At 37.5% G+C, this 24,121-nt stretch overlaps 2 protein-coding genes across 2 annotated transcripts; one reads left to right on the top strand and one right to left on the bottom strand.

Annotated features, from left to right (window-relative positions):
- Window positions 1-784: 784 nt before the first annotated feature.
- Window positions 785-3,307, bottom strand: LOC122291900 (chloroplast envelope quinone oxidoreductase homolog). Its single transcript, XM_043099938.1, has 4 exons — window positions 3,117-3,307; window positions 2,244-2,385; window positions 1,929-2,020; window positions 785-1,779 (listed from the first exon to the last, which is right to left on the bottom strand). Exons 1-4 carry the CDS (start codon window positions 3,180-3,182, stop codon window positions 1,087-1,089), a joined length of 993 nt encoding a protein of 330 aa, XP_042955872.1. The 5' UTR covers window positions 3,183-3,307; the 3' UTR covers window positions 785-1,086.
- Window positions 3,308-6,372: 3,065 nt separating this feature from the next.
- LOC122292205 (protein FAR1-RELATED SEQUENCE 6-like) lies at window positions 6,373-9,531 on the top strand. Its single transcript, XM_043100441.1, has 8 exons — window positions 6,373-6,432; window positions 6,532-6,639; window positions 6,724-7,626; window positions 7,786-8,204; window positions 8,304-8,997; window positions 9,124-9,213; window positions 9,298-9,375; window positions 9,463-9,531. Exons 1-8 carry the CDS (start codon window positions 6,373-6,375, stop codon window positions 9,529-9,531), a joined length of 2,421 nt encoding a protein of 806 aa, XP_042956375.1.
- Window positions 9,532-24,121: the final 14,590 nt, after the last annotated feature.

Here is a 24,121-nt window from a genome sequence, read left to right as displayed (position 1 = left end):
TTTAAATATTTTTAAATATTTTTAAAAAATAAAAAAATATATTAATACATTAAAAATCACTTTTTTAACTATTATTTATTTATTTGTCCTTTTTTTTTTTCTGAACTGTACACGAGTAGGTTAACTAACTTTATTCGAGAGAAATTACAAGAGAGGGCGACAAAGCCGATTAATTTTGTTAAAGTCATTCTTCAAATTAACTTTCATTTTATACTTCAATTTAATTACAAAATTCATCAATAAGTATCTAATTTTAGCTGTTAAAATCATTTTAAAAAAAAAATAGATGAGAGACAAGCTTAATATTTAAAGATACTATTAAAATGTATTTATTTTCTCTCTTGAGAATTTAATCAGCTCTTAGGGAAAATGAAATGTTATTGTCATAGAAAATATTTTAAAAAATAAATTAATAAATCGACATGGTTTCAGGTGATACATTATATTTACTTTATAAAAAAATAACCTTACAATTTAATATATCATATAAAGACACGTCAGTAGGGAAATTTACTTTGAGAAGTATTACAACAACAAAGATATTTCACAAATGTAAAATTACAAAATGATATAAATTTATATAATATGTTAGATCTATTTTACAATAAAAATAACCATATAATATAATATATCACGTTAAATTATGTATGTTTATAACTTTACTTTTGTGGTATATCTATGTGACTCATTTAGTTTTATAAAATATCTTTGTAAAATATTTTTGTGATTAAAACATTTATTTTAAATAAAACATACCAAGACAAATCCAAAAGTCACAACAATATGAAGTCATAAAAAGCATCAATACAAATTACACATGATCTGTAATTTACTTATACAGCCTCATCATTAATTAACGGATAATTTTGATTCATAAATTAATAACAGAGACAAAACATGATATTACATAAGCACAATTAAAGCATACAAAGAAAATTCTTCAACATACATCAATATCCATACACCATAATCAACTTAACATGAATATTTTAAAATCTAATTTATAAATGGTCCTTCTTCATTTGATCATCACCAGCAACTCCAGGCGTGTGTGTATATATATATATATATATATAGGGTTGTCACCTAAGGCTCCACGATGATCTTCCCAAGAGCATTCTCATGATCAACATTCTTAGCCCAAGCATCCTCAGGCTTGCTTAAGGAATACTTAGAGTCAATCAGCGTCTTAATCTTCCCCTCCTTCATCAACTTCACAAGAATTTCCAGGTTCTCAACCTTAAGACTCAAGAGCACAGGGATCATCTGCTTCTTGGAGAATGTAAGTTTCTTCAGGGTATATGTCTTGATGGAACTTAACGTAGGATTCACATCATATATCTTCCCGTTGGATGCCAAATGAGGCTCAAAAGTCGACCAAGTAGTGGCCGCTGCACAGTGGATAACCACGTCGTATTTCTTCCCCGATGGGCTCTTCAGAGCTGCCCCATCCGGGGTAGTGCAGTCGACAACCTCGTCGGCACCTAAACTCTTGACAACCTCAATGTGTTCGGGTGCACACGTGGCTGTAACGTGTGTGTTTCCGAGCTTTGCCAGCTGAACTGCGTAGTGACCGACGCCGGATGAGGCGCCGGTGATGAGGACATTTACTGGCTTTCCGGTGCCATCGAGCTTGATCCCGGCAGAGTCTGTGAGGGCCTGGTGAGCCATGAGGCCTGCGGCAGGTAAGCCTGCACCATGTTCTGCTGAAATTTCCGCTGGCCTGATCACTGCCATGTTTGCTTTTGTCACAAGAAACTCGGCCAATCCACCTCCAATCTGTAATTAATACAGAAAATATGTATACGTTAAGTTAAAAATGAAATAAATAGGAGTTCTGATGATTAAGATCATCTAGTATATACTCGTATAATTTATTTGTTTTGTGAATTAGAAGCTACCTAGCAATAAGGAGGAGGAGTTCTTACAGAAAAATGAATCATGGCAACGACTTTGTCACCAGCTTTGAAATTCTTGACTGATGATCCAACCACAACGATTTCGCCGGCCACATCAGTACCTATATTTTATTCCAATTAAAAAACTAAATAATTCCAGTCGAAAGGGAAAGAAAAATATCATAGAATGCAAAACTTCCCAAAATTCGCAAAATATTGCAACAATAATTTGCAGGGACATGGTACTGAGCACTAGTGATGGGTAAGATCACGGCAGCTTCTCATGAATATATATATATATTTATATATATACGTAAACCGATGAATGAAGTGAAATGAAATTACCAGGTATCTGAGGGAGTCCTTTAGGAAACATGGGCTTCAGCATGCCTTGCTGAATTTTCCAATCAATCGGACTTAGACCAGCTGCTTCCACTTTTATTAAAATCTCGTCTTTTTTTGGAGCGGGAACCGGAACTTCAACATACTGTAACAGGAATATATATATCAATTTGCAATTAAAACTTGTGAAGAGATCTTAATTAAATTAAAAAAGTTAGCTTAATTATTAATTTATCTTTGATCTGTGCAGTACTAGTACTACTACTTTCTATTTCCTAATTTCCGGAAACTTGAACATCACGTAAATTTACACGATAATATATGGGTCCAGTAGTTTCAAAAGTCAACCAAATGATCTTTGAGAGATAAACTACAAAACAAGTAACCAAATTATATAAACAAGCTGCGAATACACATCGTAATCTAGACAGCTAGCTAGCTCATTAATTCAAACTACTAGACATTTACGTGCATATATATATATATATATGTTTGTTGTGCAGGTACGCTTGTGCACGTTTCAGCTACTCAGATGAATCGACACGATGCTTATTCGGCCGACCGAGAGCCGGCCGGCCAATTAATCCTGATCACACGTTTGTGCAGACTAGTACTAATTAAAGCCTGAAGATATATATTGAAAGAAAAATAAGAAAACCATTTTTTGACATGATTAGATAGATCATGAATGAAACGGATATTCATTTATCCAAGACGATATTCACACCATAACCTCTCTCTCTGGTCTCTTTCTCTCTGGCTAAATCATAAAAGGGATCAAGCTGACCAATATTGACACACCCATGATACATACATACATATATGTATGTATATATATATGTGTGTATGTGTGTGCGCGTGCAAGAAATTGATTACCTTGAGATCACTAGGTCCTCCTCCACAACTACCGTACTGAACTGCATGCATAACCCTGCCTGCCATACTATATGCTCTCTCGCAGTTTCACACGAAATGCTTCGCGCAAGTGTTTTTATGTAGAGACAGATGATCAGAATGTGAGAAATATGGTACTGGAACGTACGTAGAAGCTAGCGATGATATCGAAAGTGATAATTGGACCGGTTTTATAGCAACATGGGATTTCACGGATAAGGGGGACCGGAGTAGGTAATGGTACAGTGTGAATGACGAAACTAGCCTCATTGAAGTTTCTTATTTTCGATTGTGGGTTCTTTGACTTCTGACTTCTGAAAATAGTGCGTGGAAAATGTAGCGTACGAAGTAGTCGTATTCTTAAGGGGAGCTGGCACTAATATGACGGTCACAGCTGCAGGGAAAAAGAAGGCGATCAGACTGTGAGCGGCTGAGATCTTCCTTTGAAAATGATATATATCTCAAGGCTGACTGTGAATCTGAACATGATCATATATATCTTCTCCTTGATACGTGCATCATGTGTTCTTGGAGTACAGGAGATCGTGTCCATTAGGCATTATATATGTAAGGGAAAATGATAACCTTACTTAATAACTTGTAATTATTAACTTGTACAGAACTATCTAATAAAACAATATTATTTTAAATATTGTTTTAAATTTTCTTTTGATTTGACGCGTTAAAGTATAATAAAAATATATTATTATATTTAGATAACGTTTGATTAGCAGATTTTAACTCAATCCAACGCATCTCATCTAATTATTATAATTTTTTTAATTTTTAATATAAGATATAATAAAAAATTAATATTTTTCGAATTTTAAAATAATAATAATATTAAAATATAATATTTTATTCAATTTTTAATTTTTAATTTATCTTAAATCAAATCAACCCATCGTTCATACCGGCTTTGAAGTTATTTTTAAATTGTGAACGGAGAGAATAAAGATATCCTTCCCTCTTGTTTACATTTTGTTTACTACTCAGCCTAGGTCGCTCTCTTTTATTTATTTATTTATTTTTTCTACTTCTCGAGCAAGTTGAGATTCAAAATCACAAGGAGACCCATTTGTCCTTTGTGCCCACGCAAAGCCACCTTCAACGGCGACGAAACAAGATGGGTCACTATCGCCGACGAACGATGATGGCAAACCTAAAGATTTGGACCACCAAGGTTGGTAACTGTTGTTTCATGGAACAACAACAAGAACAAAAATTACGGAAAAAAAAAAAGGATTTTTCTTGGATTAGGAATTCCATAGCCTTGTTCCATCTGGTTCCAATCCTAAATGACTAAAATTTCGCTTATTTAGCTCTGAATCTAGGAGCCTTGCCTACCAAAAGGTTATGGTCTGAATATTGAAATTGTTTTTTGAATCTGGATTAGTAAGATTTCGTGTTGCAAAATCAACAAGATGAGTAAAATGAGTTTGGTCCCAAGTGGTTGATCTCTTGTATCGGAGGATTTAAAAAACTGATCAAATGGGTCTGGTCCTAAATGACGTATTTATTATAGAAATTTGGATAATTCATGAGACTAGGGATATGTAGGAACCAGAATCGGGTTTGAATTTGGGCGTTGCAAATTTTCTCTTTCTTGATTGTTTTGAGGAATTAAAAGAATCAATCAAAGTGGGGGGTTGTGAAAGACATTGATTGAATTAACGTGTAAAGAGGTGAGGAGCATTGAGGAGGTCTGTTCTTCAACTTTCTAGAAATGGGAAGAGAGAGAGAGAGAGAGACTTTTGGGGCGGAGGGGGAACTCAGGGGAGCTACGAGACGGGACGAGAGTGCAAAAGGTCGGAAGGAAAAAAAAGGGAAGAAAAAACGACGTGAGAACTGATGAGTAGTATGGAGTGGTAAAGGTCTCACTGTTAGTATTTTAAATACGGTACTGTATCGGTATATGCATTAGTTCGGTACAGCAGTTCTTCTATTTGCAACCGCCGTTGCGTAACTGGTGCGGAACCGTCTGACGTGGCACTGCCACGTCATTTAAAAAAATAATTTAAAAAAAAAAAAAAAAAAAAGAGGCCGATTGAAATATGCAGGAAAATGGGAGGGAAAGTGCAGACCCAGAACCACAAAGTTCTGAAACTCCCTCTCTCTCTGACCGAGCTCGGAGCTGACCGAGCTGAAACTCTCTCTCTTCGACCGAGCTGAAACTCTCTCTCTTCGACCGAGCTCTGAAACCGTGTCTCTCTCCGATTCCGTCTGTGTATGCGGTGCATTTAGGCGTTTGGAAACTCCCTGGATCTCCGACCGAGCTCTGAAACTCTCTATCTCCGACCGAGCTGAGCTGAAACTCTCTCTCTCCGACCGAGCTCTGAAACTCTCTCTCTCGTTGTTATTTACCTCCATATCTCGTTCTTACAAAATCTTTTTAGTCTCAAGATTCTGTCTGGGATAAGTAAATATAGTTCCTTTTTGGATTCAAGTACGTAGGTTCTGGGGATCTTATAAACATTCACCCTTCAGAACTCAAATTCTAATGTAAGTGTTTGTTTTTTCTTTTGCTCAATTTCTTTTATATCAGTCTACTTTTTTTGTCCTATTGAAAATATAGTAACCTGAATTTATGGTTTTGAAAATAGAATAAAAGACTTGTTTTTAAAATATTTCTAGTAACCTGAATTGAGGTAAAATAGTAGTTATTGTTTTCTTTCCGTATCCGTAGGCATTATGCTATTTATGTTTACTGCTTTGTCCAGTTGTTTGTGATGTCAGTTTTACTCTTTGAGACTTATGTAATGTGTTTGTTTAAATTGTTTCTGATTTTGGGTCTTCTGATGAGTATGCTATCGATATCTTTTATGTTGTGAGTTATACAGTTGGTGATAAGTAATAAAATGAAAATGCACATGGATCTTAATTGAAAATCACGACCCCACGGTATCACTCATTTCTTCAATGCTTTTATGATCATCCAACCGAATATTTTCGATCCTTAGGAAAGAAATATAGGCAATTTAGTATTCTGACAGTTTGTTCCCATTTATGGGATTTAATTAAACTTATACCTGGGTTGGGATTGAATCCCAAGTATCGAGCATGTCTTTTATTTTTTTGTGGTAAATAACCAAATTCTATACCCCTAGAAGTTGGTGCTAATGGATTGGTGATTGGTGGTCCAAAATGTCTGACATACTAGTTTGTAGATTTTAATGTGGTTGGATGTTATGTTATACAATCCATTGCTATTGAGAAGCTGCATTATCTTCCCCTCAGCATGGAAAAAGGAAAAGAACATCCTAGCACGCTAAGACCCTCTAGCTCAAATCCCGAATCCGTATGTAATTTCATTTAATATATCAATCCATGGTAGAGTAGATATTAGTTGACTTTTATTTTCAAAATACATCAACTATTTGAAAGTATTTCATTTTAGGACATACCATCAACTTCTCCAAACATACCAATTCACGGTTACTATGGACCAGTGCCTGCGTGGTCACCGGCCTTTCTCGATGCCAACCAATATCCAAGCAACCTACAGGTGGTGGTGTCATGTTTTCTGTTATATTTTACTAAGTTGGTTTGTGTCAAGAGTTTAATTGTGTTTGTTTTTCCTTTTTGCCAGAATGCTAGTTATCCAATTCAACATGGCATGGAAGGGCAGTTGTCGGACATCAATACAAGCTCCGCTACAAGCAGATTTCAGGGTACAGAGGATAATAGATATGTAGTTGGGGAGGAGACTGATTCGCCATGTACATCTTCTAGAGTTGAAGAAGTTAATTTTGATATTCCAGATGAACAAGAAACCGAGTCTGGCAGTGCAGGAACATCTAAGAAGACACAAATGGATGACATTGATGAGCCAATGTCGGGGATGGAGTTTAATTCCCTAGAAGATTTAATCAGTTATTATAAAGAATATGGTAAGAAAAGCGGGTTTGGGGTGATGACTAAAAGAAGTGAGAGGGGAGAGGATGAGACTGTTAGATATGTCACCCTTGCCTGTGCCCGTGGTGGGAAGGCAAGGAATAGACTCTTGAATGTCTCCAACCCACGTCCGACAGGAAAGACGGAGTGTAAGGCCAAAATAAATGCCTTAAAAGCTGATGATGGAAAGTTTAGGCTGACTACAGTTCATAATATCCACAATCACGGCCTCAGTCCGAAGAAATCCCGCTTCTTTCGATGTAACCGAGAAGTGAGTGAATCTGTCAAAAGAGTTCTAGATACAAATGATTTGGCTGGAATCCGAATGAATAAGAGCTTCGGATCTCTGGTTGTAGGCGCAGGTGGATTTGAGAACCTCCCGTTTTTGGAAAAAGACTGTCGTAACTACATCAACAAGGCTAGGCATCTACGACTGGGCGCAGGTGGTGCCGGAGCACTTCGAGACTACTTTTTACGAATGCAGTACAAAAATCCGGGGTTCTTTGCACTGATGGACCTGGACGATGACGGGAGGCTAAAGAATGTATTTTGGGCAGATCCCCGTAGTAGAGCTGCATACCAATATTTCGGTGATGTGGTAACCTTCGACACCATATACTTGACGAACTGATATAGGATGCCCTTCGCACCATTTGTTGGTGTAAACCACCATGGGCAGTCAATTTTGTTGGGAGCTGGTTTGATTTCATCTGAGGATACACATACCTTCGTGTGGTTATTCCAAACTTGGTTGCAGTGTATGGATGGTGTCGCGCCGAAGGCTATTATCACTGACCAAGATAGAGCCATGAAAAATGCAATTGCAATTATCTTTCCAAAAAGCCGCCATAGATTTTGCCTATGGCATATCCTGAAGAAAGTCCCAGAAAAGCTTGGATGCTATGGTTCCTACAAAAGTGGCATGAAAATTGCACTGATGAAATGTGTTTATGACACACAAAAGCGGAAAGAGTTTGAAAAATCTTGGCATGAGATGATCAGCACGTATAACTTGCATGATAATGTCTGGTTGCAGAGTTTATACACTGAGCGTTGCCATTGGGTACCGGCCTTCTTGAAAGACATTTTTTGGGCTGGGATGAGTACTACGCAGCGAAGCGAGAGCATGAATGCCTTTTTTGATGGTTACGTTTATGCTAAGACGAACTTGAAAGAGTTTGTCAATTAGTACGATAATGCCCTGAAAAAGAAAATTGAGAACGAAAATGTCGCTGACTTCCACTCATTTAATCTCACAATTCCTTGCATCTCTAGATCGCCTATTGAAAAGAGATATCAAGATTTGTATACAAATGTTAAATTCAGGGAAGTTCAGATCCAGCTTACCGGCATTATCGACTTGGACCCAGTTTTACATAGAAGAGAGGGTACTGTGAAGACCTATTTGGTAGAGGATGAAGTTCGTGTTGAAGATTTTACGAAGCAAGTGACACGCTCAGTAGATTTTAATGAGGAAGATGGTGTCGCGAAATGTTCTTGTGGTTTATTTGAAATGAGGGGGATAGTGTGCCGGCACATCTTCGTTGTGTTCAAATGTAACGGGATTAAGACAATGCCACAACAGTACATTTTAGATCGATGGAGGAAGGACATTAAAAGAAGATACACGTTAATTAACAGCAGCTATGACGCAGGCGAGGTGCGGGAAGATGCTAATAGATTTTCAAGTCTGTTGAATATTTGTTATAAAATGATTACTTGTGCTGCGGGTTCAAAAAAGCATACTGAGGATGCAACAACTAAGTTGCATGCAATGATTGACCTGTACTCTGAGACCCAAGAACCCCCATCGCTAGCTGAAAATTGTTTAAATGTTGGTGGCATGACAAAGGAAAGTGCAGCTACCACTGGAAGTTCAACTCAAGTACTCAGTCCAAAGATAGTTCGAGGGAAAGGCAGGCCCCCATCTATAAGGAGAGCATCTAGGATGGAGAAAGAGCTGAGAAAAGTTAAAGAGAAAACGAAGAAAGCGCGGGGAAAGGGAAAATGAAAACAGGTGCATTGAAGTAAAATTACATTCTTGCATTTAATCCCGCATCCAGATTTGTTATTAATTACTTCCATATTTTATTAGCGGGATGGAGACGATACCCATGGTGTGGACACTTGCAGGAGCTTATTTGGCCCCTCCGATTTGGACGTCTCCAATATTGGACACGTGCATGTAAAATAAATAAGTTTGTTATTTATTTTATTGTACTATTTTTAAGTCTATTGCTGTACTTTTTACGAAATTTTGCCACATCAGGCTATTCCAGACAGGTCGCTAGCATATGACATTAGGGGAACCCAATCAACAGATCCAGTGATTCAAACTCAACAAAGTGTAAGTGGATCCCCGTAATTTAATGCTATTTTAATGACATTTGTCGTCTACACTAGTTGCTAATACACTAGTTGTTATTAATTACAGATGGAATTTGGATTGGACGGATCACAACCGCTACACGTTGAGTTTGATGGATCACAACCACAGCAATGACAACTAGTGTGTAATTTTTCCATATTGCGAAGTATTCATCTTCTTCATCTACTTTTACTTCAACATTTGTGTCAATTACAATTGTAAAGAAAGTCGGCTAGTTTGGTGTGTATGGTTTGGTAGAAATTTATGATTAATATGCAGGAACTTTCTAACGACAATCTCATTTGGCATTGAATTCATAGGACCAATGGAACCTGCTGCATAGTTGGTAGTATGTTGGGAGCAGTTTTGAGGTAGAGCTATTTCAGAAGTCACGTAAAAGTGGGAGAAGGGAAGTTGATGACTTTTTTAATATGTATCTATTTATAGATTTTATGGGTATGTATAGGACTTTGGATGGAAGTCTAATGCAATTTATTATGGCATAGAATTTTCAGATTTTGGTGGTTATGTTGATAAATTGTAAAGAAAGTGTAAAGATTCCAGATTTATGCGTGTCATGGTATTTTGGGCAGATTTAATGCTATTGGAATGATATTTAATTGGTCTTGTAATGACATTAGAAGTTTAATGAGGAAGATGGTTTCCATATTCAAGCTTGTATGGAATGATGTCTGGGCGCTGCCCAGCTGTGTTCAAATAAGAGTTATTGTTGTGTAAACATAAATCGTAGTCCAATTGATGAACTACGTTCAATTGGAGGTAATTCGACTACTTTAATCCTGGGTCTGTGCGCTGGCAATAAGTTGCATGCAGGTCGAGAGCATGATTGGTTTAATGGCAGAAGAGAACAACACGGATACGGGAAGAGTTTTGAATTTGGGTAAGTTTGTTTTTGTTGCACTTATTGCATCATTTGGCAGGTGGATTCACAGGACAGGCTAGAGAACAAACTTGCATGAAAAATACATGTTCTACTAGTCCTGTTATAAAATCTAGAGAAGTTCTTATGTGCCCAGCTACCAATTAGAGAATATTTACAGAGCTGAGAAGGGATCTTAACATTACAAGACCAATTACAAACATGAGTTCCAACTTCACCAAACAACTTCAATGTGTAATTACAATGTGGGTTACTCTAATCCCAATTCCAAGTCTAGAGTACAAAAGCCTACAAACATTCTGACTTCCAAAATATTGCATAAGCCAACAACGGGTAATCCCATTCACTCAAAATACTTAAAGTTAACAGGAAGGCTCAAAACAGAAGCCAACGTCCAAAAAGAAAACAGAGTACTAATGCAGCAGCCCAATACATCCCCAAGAACCGTGACACTAAACACTTCCTTTGAGAACGTTGTGCATGACGCACCAACTCCGTCTCGAGCTGATCCACCATCTTGCGAAGGTCAATTTCCCTCTTTTCTAGCAGCTCGACTATCTTCTCGAGATCTCTCTCCTTCCGTAGCAGCTCATCAATTCTTTCTCGGATTTGGAGCTCAATTACTTGATTATTATCTGCCCATTTGAAATACTTGCAGAATGGTAATCCCTGAGCATACAAGGCCAAGAATATTAATGAATGCAGATAAGAAAACCTTAATGTACGTACAAGAATGAGCTATCCATTACCTCTGTGTTATAGTTTGGACACCCTAAGAAGGCTTGTCCAGGATTTTTTGCCGTAGTTGAGTACTTCAATGTGGGTTTGACCTCACAGAAGCACAGAGCTTGACTTGAGGTATGTTTAGCAAAAGAGGAAGACATTGATGTTGATGATGATGATGATGACATTTCTACCATGAACCAAAATAACATCAGCTCAAATAGAAGAGAGGCAGTACCAAGAAATTCAGTCCATAATATCCAATGTGTGAAGAAAATCATATCAATTCCAACAATTCAGTAACAGCTAAATGTAGCAGTCCCAACAAAGTAAACGAGAATTATGTTTCACATATAGGAAGATCACAACATCACAAGTGGCATACCATTAAAGCTTTACTTATAAACCAAAAAAGAGAAGAATTAATATTGAAACGGTAAAGAATATGCTAAATAATATACTTGGGGAAGATGACAGCAAGGTGTGCAAATGAGAATATGTTCCTTGCACTAATATGTATAAACCTGCAATGATTATTAGAACAATTAAGTACCCAATTATCCAATCAACTTTGAAAAACATGAGTTCCACTTAACGTAATTAGTCAATAATCATAATAACTGATCTGTGTGCGACACATCTAAATACTTTACAAAGAAATAACGCCTTGACGTATAACTTTTTTACCAACATTAGAAGGAGTTAGTTGATATTCCCCTTGCTCCAAGGTCCAATTGCACCAATGGTAGTCATCCTCAATCCAATTGCACCAATGTACATTAAAGAAACAAACGAGTGTAAAACAATCAGCCAATACACATACCTCAGACTTTACGGCTCATCAAATAGAAATTCAGAAAACAAAAAACATCAGGTCAAATAGGGGGATTCAGAGTGATTTTCACCTCTGATTTGGACTGTAATTTTTCTTTATGATGATTCACAATGTACACCAGAGTATCAAAGCTCAAAAATATAGGAAGAAAAATATAAACAATATGTTAGGTTCTTAATTAGAGCTCAAACTAATATAGGAAGAAAAATATAAAGAATCATAATGGTAATCAGAGCTTCTTAATCAGATCTCAAATACATAACAGAAAAAAAAAACAAACAATCATGGACTTAATGATATCAGATTCTAAATATATAACAAAATAAAATAAAGAATCATGGACTTAATGTTATGCTCAAAAGCATAACAATAAAAATATAAACAACCAGCTAATGATATCAAATTCTAAATACATAACAAAATAAAATAAAGAATCATGGACTTAATCAGAGCTCAAAAGCATAACAATAAAAATATAAACAACCAGCTAATGATATCAGATTCTAAATACATAACAAAATAAAATAAAGAATCATGGACTTAATAAGTACCCAATTATTACCACTTAAAAATATAAACAACCAGCTTCTTTATCAGATTCTAAATACATAACAAAATAAAATAAACAATCATGGACTTAATCAGAGCTTAAATACATAACAAAATAAAATAAAGAATCATGGACTTAATAAGTACCCAATTATTACCAGATCCAAAATATAAACAACCAGCTTCTTTATCAGATTCTAAATACATAACAAAATAAAATAAACAATCATGGACTTAATCAGAGCTTAAATACATAACAAAATAAAATAAAGAATCATGGACTTAATAAGTACCCAATTATTACCACTTAAAAATATAAACAACCAGCTTCTTTATCAGATTCTAAATACATAACAAAATAAAATAAACAATCATGGACTTAATCAGAGCTCAAGAACTTACCAATAAAAATATAAACAATCAGCTTCTTAATCAGAGCTCACATACATATCAAAAAATAAATAAACAATCAGCCTATTTATCATTGTCATAAATATATCACAAAAAAGCCCAATCAGAAATCGATACACCAAAACACATTAAAATGGGGAAAAATAACGTGATTTCAAAAAAAAATTAGACAATCAGCCTATTTATCAGAGCATAAATATATAACAAAAAAGCCCAATCAGAAATCGGTACACCAAAACACATTAAAAGGGGGAAAAATAACCTGATTTAGGGTTAGAGTTAGGGTTAGGGTTAGGGTTAGGGTTTCGGTGCTATGTGGTCTTCACATTCCAGATCTGGTGGAGGTCGCCGGGGATCTGTGTTTCGTCGGTATTCGGTACGACCGGTTGCAAGTTTACCTGTTGTTGGGTCTTCGGAGAGGATGAAGACAGAGAACAGACATACCGATCAAAGAACAAACAAACCGAACGAACAATAGGTCTCGGTTTGGATGGAAGGCAGGATCTGGACGACGGTGGAAGTGGAGGGTCGCGGTGAGGAGGGTCTTCGGGAGAGGGAGAAAGTGAAATGAAAAGTGAACCAGTTGTTGGGTCTTCGGAGAGGATGAAGACAGAGAACAAACATACCGATCAAAGAACAAACAAAACGATAGAACAATAGGTCTCGGTTTGGATGGAAGGCAGGATCTGGACGACGATGGAAATGGAGGGTCGCGGTGAGGAGGGTCTTCGGGAGAGGGAGAAAGTGAAACGAAAAGGGAAACTGAAATAAATGAATTCAAATCGAGTACGGGGTTGGGCTTGGGGGTTGTTTTTCTCTCAAAATGAAAACGACGCTGTTTTCATTTATTTGCCACGTAGGACACGGGGGTTACGCGAGGGTTACGCGAGCGGTTGCAAGTAGACTTTTTCTCGGTACAGATATTTTATGTGTTTTGTACTGGTCATACGAACCGATATTTCGATCTCTACCGGTTTATATATAGGCTCATACCAACTATTACTTCGGTCTTTCTTTTTTTTCTTCAAATTACAAGTTTATCTTTTACTCTCAATTCAGATCAGATTATTTATAATTTATATATATACATATTTATATATAATTTATTTATATACCGACTATCTCGAAATGATACTTTATATCGAAATATTTCATTTCAGTGTTTATATTCAAAACTTTGATCATTATCTTATGCAAGAAGTCAATGAGACTTGTACGTTCATACGTGGCACATTGACTTGGTTTTAGGCTAAATGCAATTATTTTGGGGGTTAAAATTAAAATACTCTCTAATGATCACTCTTAATATATATTTTAATTCTCTAGCTAGGAGATGGTACTAGCCAGCGGTTCTTCTTCTTCTTATTCTTTTTTAATGAACCAGAACATGCTAGTATAATATATATTGTATAAATTATTTGTTCGAATCTATCGCATATAAGTGGCAGATTCGAGTAAATAATTTGTCGGGTGAGTATAGAGTCGACAAATTCATAAACTTTTATTTAGGATAATGCTTAATCTCATGACTCGGTTTGGTTTTACAAACATTTTAAATTATTTTATTTGATCTGATCAATACATAAATACCATTCAAATACAAGCAGTTTTTTAATTTCAAATTTTTAATTTTTAAAATTTTTTTATTTAATTATTACTTAATCATTACAACTTTTTCAAACTTTCAAATAAAACATAAAAAATAATTTATTTTTCAACTTCTAAAATAAAAATAATATTAAAAAAATTATATTCTAACCCTCTTTTAACTTTATAAGTTTTATTTAATTTTTTTCTCTATCATTTTTCAATATTCTATAAAACTTTTAATTTAAATTATTTCACTATTATCTCACTATTATTCACAGATTTTTCATCTCATCTCATATGTGTAACTAAAAGAGATTTCAATTCACTTGATATGTCTCTATTTTTAAAAAGGAATTTTTGGTTAAATAGTACTTTTCAAAAGTCTTTATACTACATATTAATTATATATATAAATGACATAATTTAATTTATAATATTTAAAATTTAAAATTTATCTTTTAAATTAAATTATACTGTATAAATAATTCGTGATATAAAAGTCATCGAATAGAATTATTGCGGAACCATCAAATGAGGCCAAGTGATCTAGTTCACACGGCGTACCTAGTCCTCCTCGTGCTGATCATTTTTTTCTGGCCTGTCGACGTCCCAGTTTCGTTTCTTTTTAATTTTTGAACATTAAAAAATAAAATAAAATACTAATTAATATTTAAAAATTAAAAGAAAAAATACAAAATTTATAAGGGAAGAGACTGATTCAAATTATAACAAAGTCATTTCTTAAAAAAAGCACAAGAACTTGTGAATCTCAATCTGGACAAATTAATAAGGTGCTGATTCATCATTAAAATATTCCTTTTAAAAAATTGATAGAATACGACATTTTTTATGCACTGATTTGATTTAATTCCTTATCATATGTAGCTCCACCGCCCACTTGCTTGGTTTGAAATTAATATGGCCGTAGTTTGCGAGGACCGGAGCAAATGTTAATTATTCAAGAGAATTAATATTTATAATTTTAAAATATATAAATCTTACGTATTTCTTTTTTAAAAAATCTAAAATTTATATAAAAAAATTAATTTTTAATGTAAAATCTTTTATATTTACTTATTTTTTTAAAAATCAATACGTAGTGCTTGTCCACTCTATAATTATAAATATTATTTATCTATTAGTTAAAAAAAATTGGTATTTGTGCTAGAACTAGAAGTAATGACAGCCCTATGTAACTCCAAATGATTTATTGAATGAATGTGAAAAATATTGCTTCTGGTTATATCCGGCTGAACTTTTCTGTACGTGTATCTGAAACTTGAAAAGTGCAAAACAAAATTAATTCTTGTTGTTAATTTAATTCCTTTCTTTCTATGTAATGACTAACGAGTAATGATACTTTTCACAATATATGATATAAAATGAGGATATTTTTATATGATATTTTATAATAATATCTCTTATTTTAAAAGATAATTATGAAATATATTATGAAAAGTATTGTATATTTATCATTTTCATCGAAGAATATTTCGTATCAATCACATGAATAGACAAGCAGATTATCGTGATGAAAGCTAGCTGTACAGTCAAAGGTCTGAATCCATGACTTGGAAAATAATTACTTGTTAACAACTAGTCAAGGAAGACTTAGGTTCTGCGTGTAAGCAAGGCATCCAGGCGTGTAAGCCATTGCTTAGTCCTCAAGTTCACGCGTTCTGATGGTTTTGTAAAAAATTAAGGACAGGAGACTTTCATGATTTTATCTAGTCAACTCATCCAAAGGAAAGGAAAATGAATGCAAAAAATTTGTAGGAAGCTGCAGTCACCCTAGGCATGCATGCCCTTAATCTTCGAATTAAAAGATGCATCTTTTTCCATTTTGCAGATCATCTTCCTGTAATTGTAAATCTTCTTCCACCATCTGCTACAGTTTATTTGAACAGTAGTTTATGAGTTTGGAGCTAGAGCTCAAATTCAGCTGCTTCTACTCAAAATCAATGAACATATTATATATATATATATATTTATATATGTCTGAACTTGGACATGCAAAGCCATATATTGATATGAAAAAGAAGACAAAAGAAGATCAAGAAAAGCACATCGATCTTAAAATTTTGAGCACTAATCTCTTACCCTAGCTATGTATGTACATGAATACATGCATGTCAGGCATTTTCGGTAACATATCCTAAAGCATCCTTGTAATTGTTCCACAAATCTGACACCATCGTCGAAATCATCTCCGAGAAGCTCTCCAGAAGCTCCGGCACATCTGTCAACAGCCCCTCAAGATTAGTCCTGGTTTGCTCCACAAGGCCTCCAATCGCCGAGCCAGCAAAAACAGCAGATCCCGAGACACCATTTATGAGAGCATCAAACACAGTGGAGATGAGAGTTTTGACTGCTTCTATCAGAAGCTCCAAGAAGTATTCCAAGCATCCCCTGAGGGCTTCCGCGACTTGTTCTAAAGCACCACGGGCGGCTTCCCCCGGCACTTTGAATGCATGGATCGATACCACCAGAAGGTTTGCAACAGCGGTGAATAATAATCGAGTGAGAAGATTCCATGACGTTGTTATCGCCAAGAAAATGATTTTCAGGAGGAAAATCACCATCCGGGTAGAGAGGAATTAGATCGACACAGAGATCAGAACAAAACCTGAGGATCGAGGAAGAGAACGTTCTGACGATTATTATTATTAATAATATATACAGAACATTTCTAAGTCATGAAGTCATGTTAGTGGTTAAAACCATGTTGTCTGATTAGTTTATATAGTTGAGCCTGTTGGATGTCATAGAGATAGTGCGTTTAGGTTTTATATTAAAGCAAGCAGCTGTTGTCTGATAAACTTTTCTAACGTATTAAACAAGAAATTAATGACAAATCTCTTTAATCATATATCATAATAAATGGCGAAGTCTTCTAAGCAATTGCTTGCAACCTGCGAAGCAAATCCTTAATAAGGACGTGTTTGGCAGTACTGATCCTATATATCAATCTGATTTTTCTATTTTCTGTCGAAATATTTACGAGTCAAAGAACAGGATATTAAGCACGGAAAAAAAAAAAAGGAAAAAAAGGGATGGATCATATTGCTTCTCCGTTATCCTCTTGAAGATCTGAACAAGCTACTCCATTATCCCGATCAATAGCCATCCATATAAACCAGTAATTCAAATTCTGGACCTGATCAAACTGACAAAAGAAATTCTGTCCGAATGACAGTCCTATACGCGACGCAAGAATAATATTGCCTTGCATAAAAAGCCATGGTAGCCTTAGGATGTGTGATAAATTATAATGGTTTAAACATGTTAGAATTAAGATGGGATATGTTGTGAAAAACGATGACAATGAATTGAAAATAACACCGAATGAGAAAGAAAAACGATCACACACGCAATCACACACGACACAAGATGTACGTGGTTCGGCAAATTGCCTACGTCCACGGGAGCTGTAGATGATTTTATTATTGAGGAATCACACTACAAGATGGGTCACAACACTGTTCATCCACAGTGTTTTCGTATATGCTCTATACCGACTTAAGAGGCAAAAAATCATATATATAGTTCAAACGGCGGAATCCCTAAATCGTATGTTCGCTCGAGCGGCGTGTCGAGCGCGCGTCGAGCGAACTTCCCTTCCGCATCCCGCTCGAGCTCACTGTCGAGCTGACGTCGAGCGTTCGACTCTGCCTGATTTCGCTCGAGCGGCCAATGCCTCCGCTCGAGCGAACTCCTCCTGCTCGAGCTCACTGTCGAGCTGACATCGAGCATTCGACTCTGCCTGACTTCGCTCGAGCGGCCAATGCCTCCGCTCGAGCGGTGTGGACCAGACTCCACAGTACTCAACAATTCTCCCACTTGGAGACTAGTACACTCGCTGTATCTCCGTCTTCCTCAAACATGATATCCTCCACCTCTGCAACTCACTGCTCCTGTCTTCATTCTAGAAGACCAACTGAAGTTGCGCACAACTTCAGTTTCTCAAGCGTAACACCCTTTGTCAACATATCAGCAGAGTTCTTGCTTCCACATATCTTCTCAAGTAACAACTGTCCGTCATCTAACAATGACCGTATGAAGTGATACCTGATCTGAATGTGCTTGGTCCTGTAATGGAATGCTGGATTCTTGGCAAGGAATATGGCACTCTGACTGTCACTGTAGAGAGTGCCTTTCTGATTCTTCTTACCCAATTCTTCCAAGAAGCCTTGTAGCCATACCATCTCCTTTGCAGCCTCTGACACTGCAATATACTCAGCTTCTGTTGTAGACAAAGAAACTGTTTTCTGTAAATTAGAACCCCATGACACTGCAGTACCACCAAGTGTATAAACAAAGCCCGTGGTACTCTTTCTGCTGTCAATATCTCCAGCTAAATTAGCATCAACATAGCCCTGCACCTCCAAGCTCTCTCCAGAGAAACATAAACAGGTTTCTGAGGAACCCTTTAGGTACCTCAAAATCCACTTCACTGCTTCCCAATGTTGCTTTCCTGGGTTACTCATGTATCTACTCGCAACTCCCACTGCATGGGCAATATCCGGTCTTGTGCAAACCATAGCATACATAAGTGAACCAATGGCTGAGGCATAAGGAACCTTACTCATGTAATCTCGTTCCTCCTCTGACTCTGGTGACTGATTCTTGCTGAGTCTGAAGTGACTTCCCAAGGGTGTGCCAACTGGTTTGGCCTTGTCCATGTTGAACCTGCTGAGTATCTTTTTCACATACTCAGCCTGTGAGAGTCTCAACGTACCTCTGACTCTGTCTCTGACAATTCTCATGCCAAGGATTTGCTTTGCAGCTCCCAAATCCTTCATTGCAAAGTGCTCTGACATCTGCTTCTTTAGATTATTGATCTCATCAATACTAGCCCTTGCAATAAGCATGTCATCCACATACAACAGCAAAATAATGTAAGAATTGTCAAAATGCCTGACATAGCAACAGTGATCTGCCTGACATCTAATATACCCTGCACTGTGCATAAAGTTGTCAAATTTCTTGTACCACTGTCTAGGAGCTTGCTTCAGGCCATACAAGCTCTTCTTCAGTCTGCAAACTGAACCTTCCTTTCCCTGTACCACAAACCCCTCAGGCTGGTGCATGTAGATGTCTTCTTCAAGGTCTCCATGAAGAAAAACTGTCTTCACATCTAACTGCTCAAGAAATAGATCTTCAGTGGCAACCATAGCCAATACCATCCTGATAGTTGTGATCTTTACCACAAGAGAAAAGATCTCAGAGTAGTCAATACCCTGCTTTTGCTGAAAGCCTTTTACAACAAGTCTAGCCTTGTACCTCTTACTGCCGTCATGCTCAGTTTTCACCCGGTACACCCACTTGTTGTGTAATGCCTTCTTCCCTGATGGAAGTTCTGTCAACTCCCATGTCTGATTCCCTAGCAAGGAATCCATCTCGTCTTTCATGGCCAGCTCCCACTTGCTAGAATTCTCATCTTGCAAGGTTTCTTCATAACTCTGCGGTTCTCCACCATCTGTCAACAGAATGTAATTCAAAGTAGGTGAGAAACGCTGTGGACGACGTATAGTCCTAACTGACCTGCGAACTGCAACTGTAGGAGTAGACGGTTCTAAAACTGCCTGCGGAATAATAGGAATGGGTGTACTGGACCCACTCTCCCCGTCACTCACATCTTTACACTGCACTGTGACCTCTGGTAGGTCATCCAATCCTACAAACTCGGACTCCTGAGGAGCTACTGCAGGAACTGTACTCGACTTATCCTTGTACATCATTTTCTCATTGAAAATCACATTCCTGCTTCTTATGATTTTCCGACCCTGATCATCCCAGAAACGATAGCCAAATGCCTCGTCTCCATAGCCAATGAAATAGCATTTCTTTGACTTAGCCTCAAGCTTACTGCGAGCATCAGAATCAACAAGCACATAAGAAAGACAACCAAAGGTTTTAAGGTGAGAAAACTTAACCTCTTTCCCGCTCCAAACCTCCTTAGGCAATCCACAATCCAGTGGAATTGATGGCCCTCTGTTTATCAAATAAACGGCAGTGCTGACTGCATCTGCCCAGAAAGTGGGTGGTAGTCCAGCGTGCAACCTCATGCTTCTAGCACGCTCATTAATAGTCCTGTTCATACGCTCAGCAACTCCATTTTGCTGTGGTGTCCCAGGAATGGTCTTCTCCATTCTGATACCCAGAGCTGCACAGTACTCCTTGAACCCGCCATCAACATACTCACCACCAGTGTCAGACCTCAAACACTTCAGTTTCAAGCCTGTCTCTGTCTCAACCATGGCTTTCCAAATTTTGAAAACATTAAATACTTCAGATTTATGTTTCAAAAAATAAATCCATACCTTTCTACTATGATCATCAATGAACGTAACATAGTAGCGAGAACCTCCAAGAGATGCAACAAGAGAAGGACCCCACACATCTGTGTGCACAAGATCAAGTCTTCCTGTCTTTGGCATCCTGCCACTTTTCAAGAAGCTGACATTCTTTTGTTTCCCCATAACACAACTCTCACACATACCGAGATCAACTGTTTTCAGTTCTGGTAGCTTGCCTCTAGACAGAAGTTCCGTCATGCCCTTCTGACTCATATGGCCAAGCCTACAATGCCACAAATCTGCTGTGCTCTCTGCAACGGTAGTAGCAATAGTGTCAATTAAACCAGTAGTCATATAAAGTGTACCAGTTTTCTTACCCCGAGCTAGTACCAATGCCCCTTTTGTGACCTTCCAGGTGCTATCTGAGAACACCACTGAATGACCACACTCATCAAGCTGCCCAACAGAAATGAGGTTCTTCTTCAACTCAGGAATGTGCCTGACCTTTTGCAAGGTCCATTTGTTCTTGCCAGGGAGTGCAATGTCAATGTCTCCCATCCCCACTACGTTCAAAGCCTCACCATCAGCCAAATATACCTTCCCAAAATCACCTGCAACATAATTCCGCATTAGTTCCCGGCGGGAAGATGTATGGAAGGAAGCCCCTGAATCCAGTATCCAGTCATCAACTGGACTATGAACTGCAAGCAATAGTGCATCATGTACTTCTTCAGTTACCACATTAGCACTATCATTCTCCGTCTTCTTGGGGTTTTTGCAGTTTTTCTTTATGTGGCCAGGTTTGCCACAATTCCAGCAAGTTGCCTGCTGACCAGGCCTCGACTTGCTCTTGCCCCTGTACTTTGATTTTGATCTTCCTCTGTTTGAATTCCTGTCATGTGATCTCCCTCGAGAGTCAACATTTAGGGCTGAACTCAAACCCGAGGTCTCGCCTGAATCTTTCCTGCGCACATCCTCAGCCAAAATCAAATCACGAATATCATCATATTTCAGTTTATTTTTACCAGCAGAATTACTAACAGCCATTCTCATGGCTTCCCAACTATTTGGCAATAAAGCCAATAATATCAGTGCACGTATCTCATCATCAAATTCAACTTCAACAGACGACAATTGATTTGTGATAGTATTAAAATCATTCAGATGTTGTGCAACAGACGTACTATCTGCCATTTTCAAATTGAATAACTTTTTCATCAGATGTACCTTGTTATTCGCTGACGGCTTTTCATACATACCTGACAAAGCCGCCATGAGATCCGCCGTCGTCTTCTCGTTGATGACGTTGTGTGCAACGGATCTCGACAGGGTTAATCGAATAACCCCCAGAACCTGTCGATCCAACAGGTTCCAACTAGCATAATCCATCTTTTCCGGTTGCTGCCCCAATAGTGGAAGATGAAGTTTCTTCCCATAGAGGTAGTCCTCTATCTGCATCCTCCAGTATCCAAAATCCGTGCCATCAAACTTCTCGATCCCCGATACCTTCAATTCATCTCCAGCCATCGTTTCTCCTCAGACCCGAACCTTGGCTCTTGATACCAATTGTTGTGAAAAACGATGACAATGAATTGAAAATAACACCGAATGAGAAAGAAAAACGATCACACACGCAATCACACACGACACAAGATGTACGTGGTTCGGCAAATTGCCTACGTCCACGAGAGCTGTAGAGGATTTTATTATTGAGGAATCACACTACAAGATGGGTCACAACACTGTTCATCCACAGTGTTTTCGTATCTGCTCTATACCGACTTAAGAGGCAAAAAATCATATATGTAGTTCAAACGGCGGAATCCCTAAATCGTATGTTCGCTCAAGCGGCATGTCGAGCGCGCGTCGAGCGAACTTCCCTTCCGCATCTCGCTCGAGCTCACTATCGAGCTGACGTCGAGCGTTCGACTTTGCCTGATTTCGCTCGAGCGGCCAATACCTCCGCTCGAGCGAACTCCTCCTGCTCGAGCTCACTGTCGAGCTGACATCGAGCGTTCGACTCTGCCTGACTTCGCTCGAGCGGCCAATGCCTCCGCTCGAGCGGTGTGGACCAGACTCCACAGTACTCAACAGGATATTGGGAGAATATTTCAACTGTATGATGAAAAAAGGCTTCACATGAAGCTAATTAATTAGGATTTTAATTAGTAATCTCAAACATACTGAGGAGGCCAAGTCTATTTTTTATTTTATTTTATTTTTCTCTTATCAAATATGTGATATATGAATAATGAGTAGAAGAATTTAATTAATTTAAGAATATTAAAACTAAAAAAAATTTTAAAAAGTAAAAAAAATATAATATGTAGAGATAATAATAAGTAACAAAAACCATACAAAAAATTTATTTAGAGGCCGGTCCCTGCAGCACACCGCACACCCGTAGATTGGGTTTGCCACGTCACGGCTCGAAACCAACTTGCTTCTCTCCAAAATCTCAAATTTTCCAAATGCAAATACTTTGAAAAGTCAAAAAATATTGAAAATGAAAAAGAAGAAACAAGGACATGAGGTGAAAACAAACTAACAATAACATTTATGGGCTTTGACGTTCCTGTAATAGAAGATAACTATTCAAAGGCGAAGAAAAAGATTCGAAGGTGGGTAGGTGGTGCTGAACATGGCAAAGGAGTTAGGCAATCCAAAGCCATATCTTGGGCATATATTAGCGGCCCTTTATAAATTATGTCCATTGTTCTTATTCTGAAGAGAGCAAAACAAACGAGAGAAATCACGGTCATGAGAAATTTTTCTCTCTTTATCCTTTTGTTTTTCTTGATCTTTACGGTTGGAACAAAGTGACCTAGACACAGCTCTTCAGCCAAGTATATCATGGTATCATTGATAACTTGCATACGAGAGAGAGAGAGAGAGAGAGAGAGAGAGAGAGAGAGAGAGAGAGAGAGAGAGAGAGAGAGAGAGAGAGAGAGAGAGAGAGAGAGAGAGAGAGAGAGAGAGAGAGAGAGAGAGAGAGAGAGAGAGAGATCGAAGGCATTCTGTGGGGATAATTTGTGTTGTTGGGGGAGAGTGGGAGGGGGAGAGCTGCTGTATTTTGTGAAGTTTAAAATTAGAAAAAAAAACAGTGCCCCCACGCTGGCATCCGTGGTGTGCAGTGTCTTCGGAATAGCAGCCTAGCAGGACTTTTGAAAATACTGTAAATTTAAGGGTGATCACACCTCTCTATGGTGATGATTTCCATAGGAGTGTTGATTGAGGAATAAATACTTTCATAGGAGTGTCGTCATTTTGCCCATTTTCGTTCTTCTTTTTCCCACAAACATGCCTTTCTTTCTCTTTTCCAAACCCAGCTATCTATCGTAGGCAGAGGACAGAGTTTCAAGAGAGGATCAAGTCAAAACAACAAAAATCTTCTAGATCTCTATTGAAAAATTTCCC

Source organism: Carya illinoinensis, chromosome 13 (assembly GCF_018687715.1).
Source record: "Carya illinoinensis cultivar Pawnee chromosome 13, C.illinoinensisPawnee_v1, whole genome shotgun sequence".
Taxonomy (NCBI): domain Eukaryota; kingdom Viridiplantae; phylum Streptophyta; class Magnoliopsida; order Fagales; family Juglandaceae; genus Carya; species Carya illinoinensis.
This window is presented reverse-complemented; position numbering and strand designations above follow the sequence as displayed.

Coding starts and splice junctions, on each gene's coding strand:
- LOC122291900 (XM_043099938.1), bottom strand. CDS start 3,182: ATGGCAGGCAGGGTTATGCATGCAGTTCAGTACGGTAGTTGTGGAGGA. Junction 2,021..2,243: donor AGGACTCCCTCAGATACCTG/GTAATTTCATTT, acceptor AATAAAATATAG/GTACTGATGTGGCCGGCGAA. Junction 1,780..1,928: donor TTGCCATGATTCATTTTTCT/GTAAGAACTCCT, acceptor TATTAATTACAG/ATTGGAGGTGGATTGGCCGA.
- LOC122292205 (XM_043100441.1), top strand. CDS start 6,373: ATGGAAAAAGGAAAAGAACATCCTAGCACGCTAAGACCCTCTAGCTCA. Junction 6,640..6,723: donor AATATCCAAGCAACCTACAG/GTGGTGGTGTCA, acceptor CCTTTTTGCCAG/AATGCTAGTTATCCAATTCA. Junction 9,376..9,462: donor TGATTCAAACTCAACAAAGT/GTAAGTGGATCC, acceptor TATTAATTACAG/ATGGAATTTGGATTGGACGG.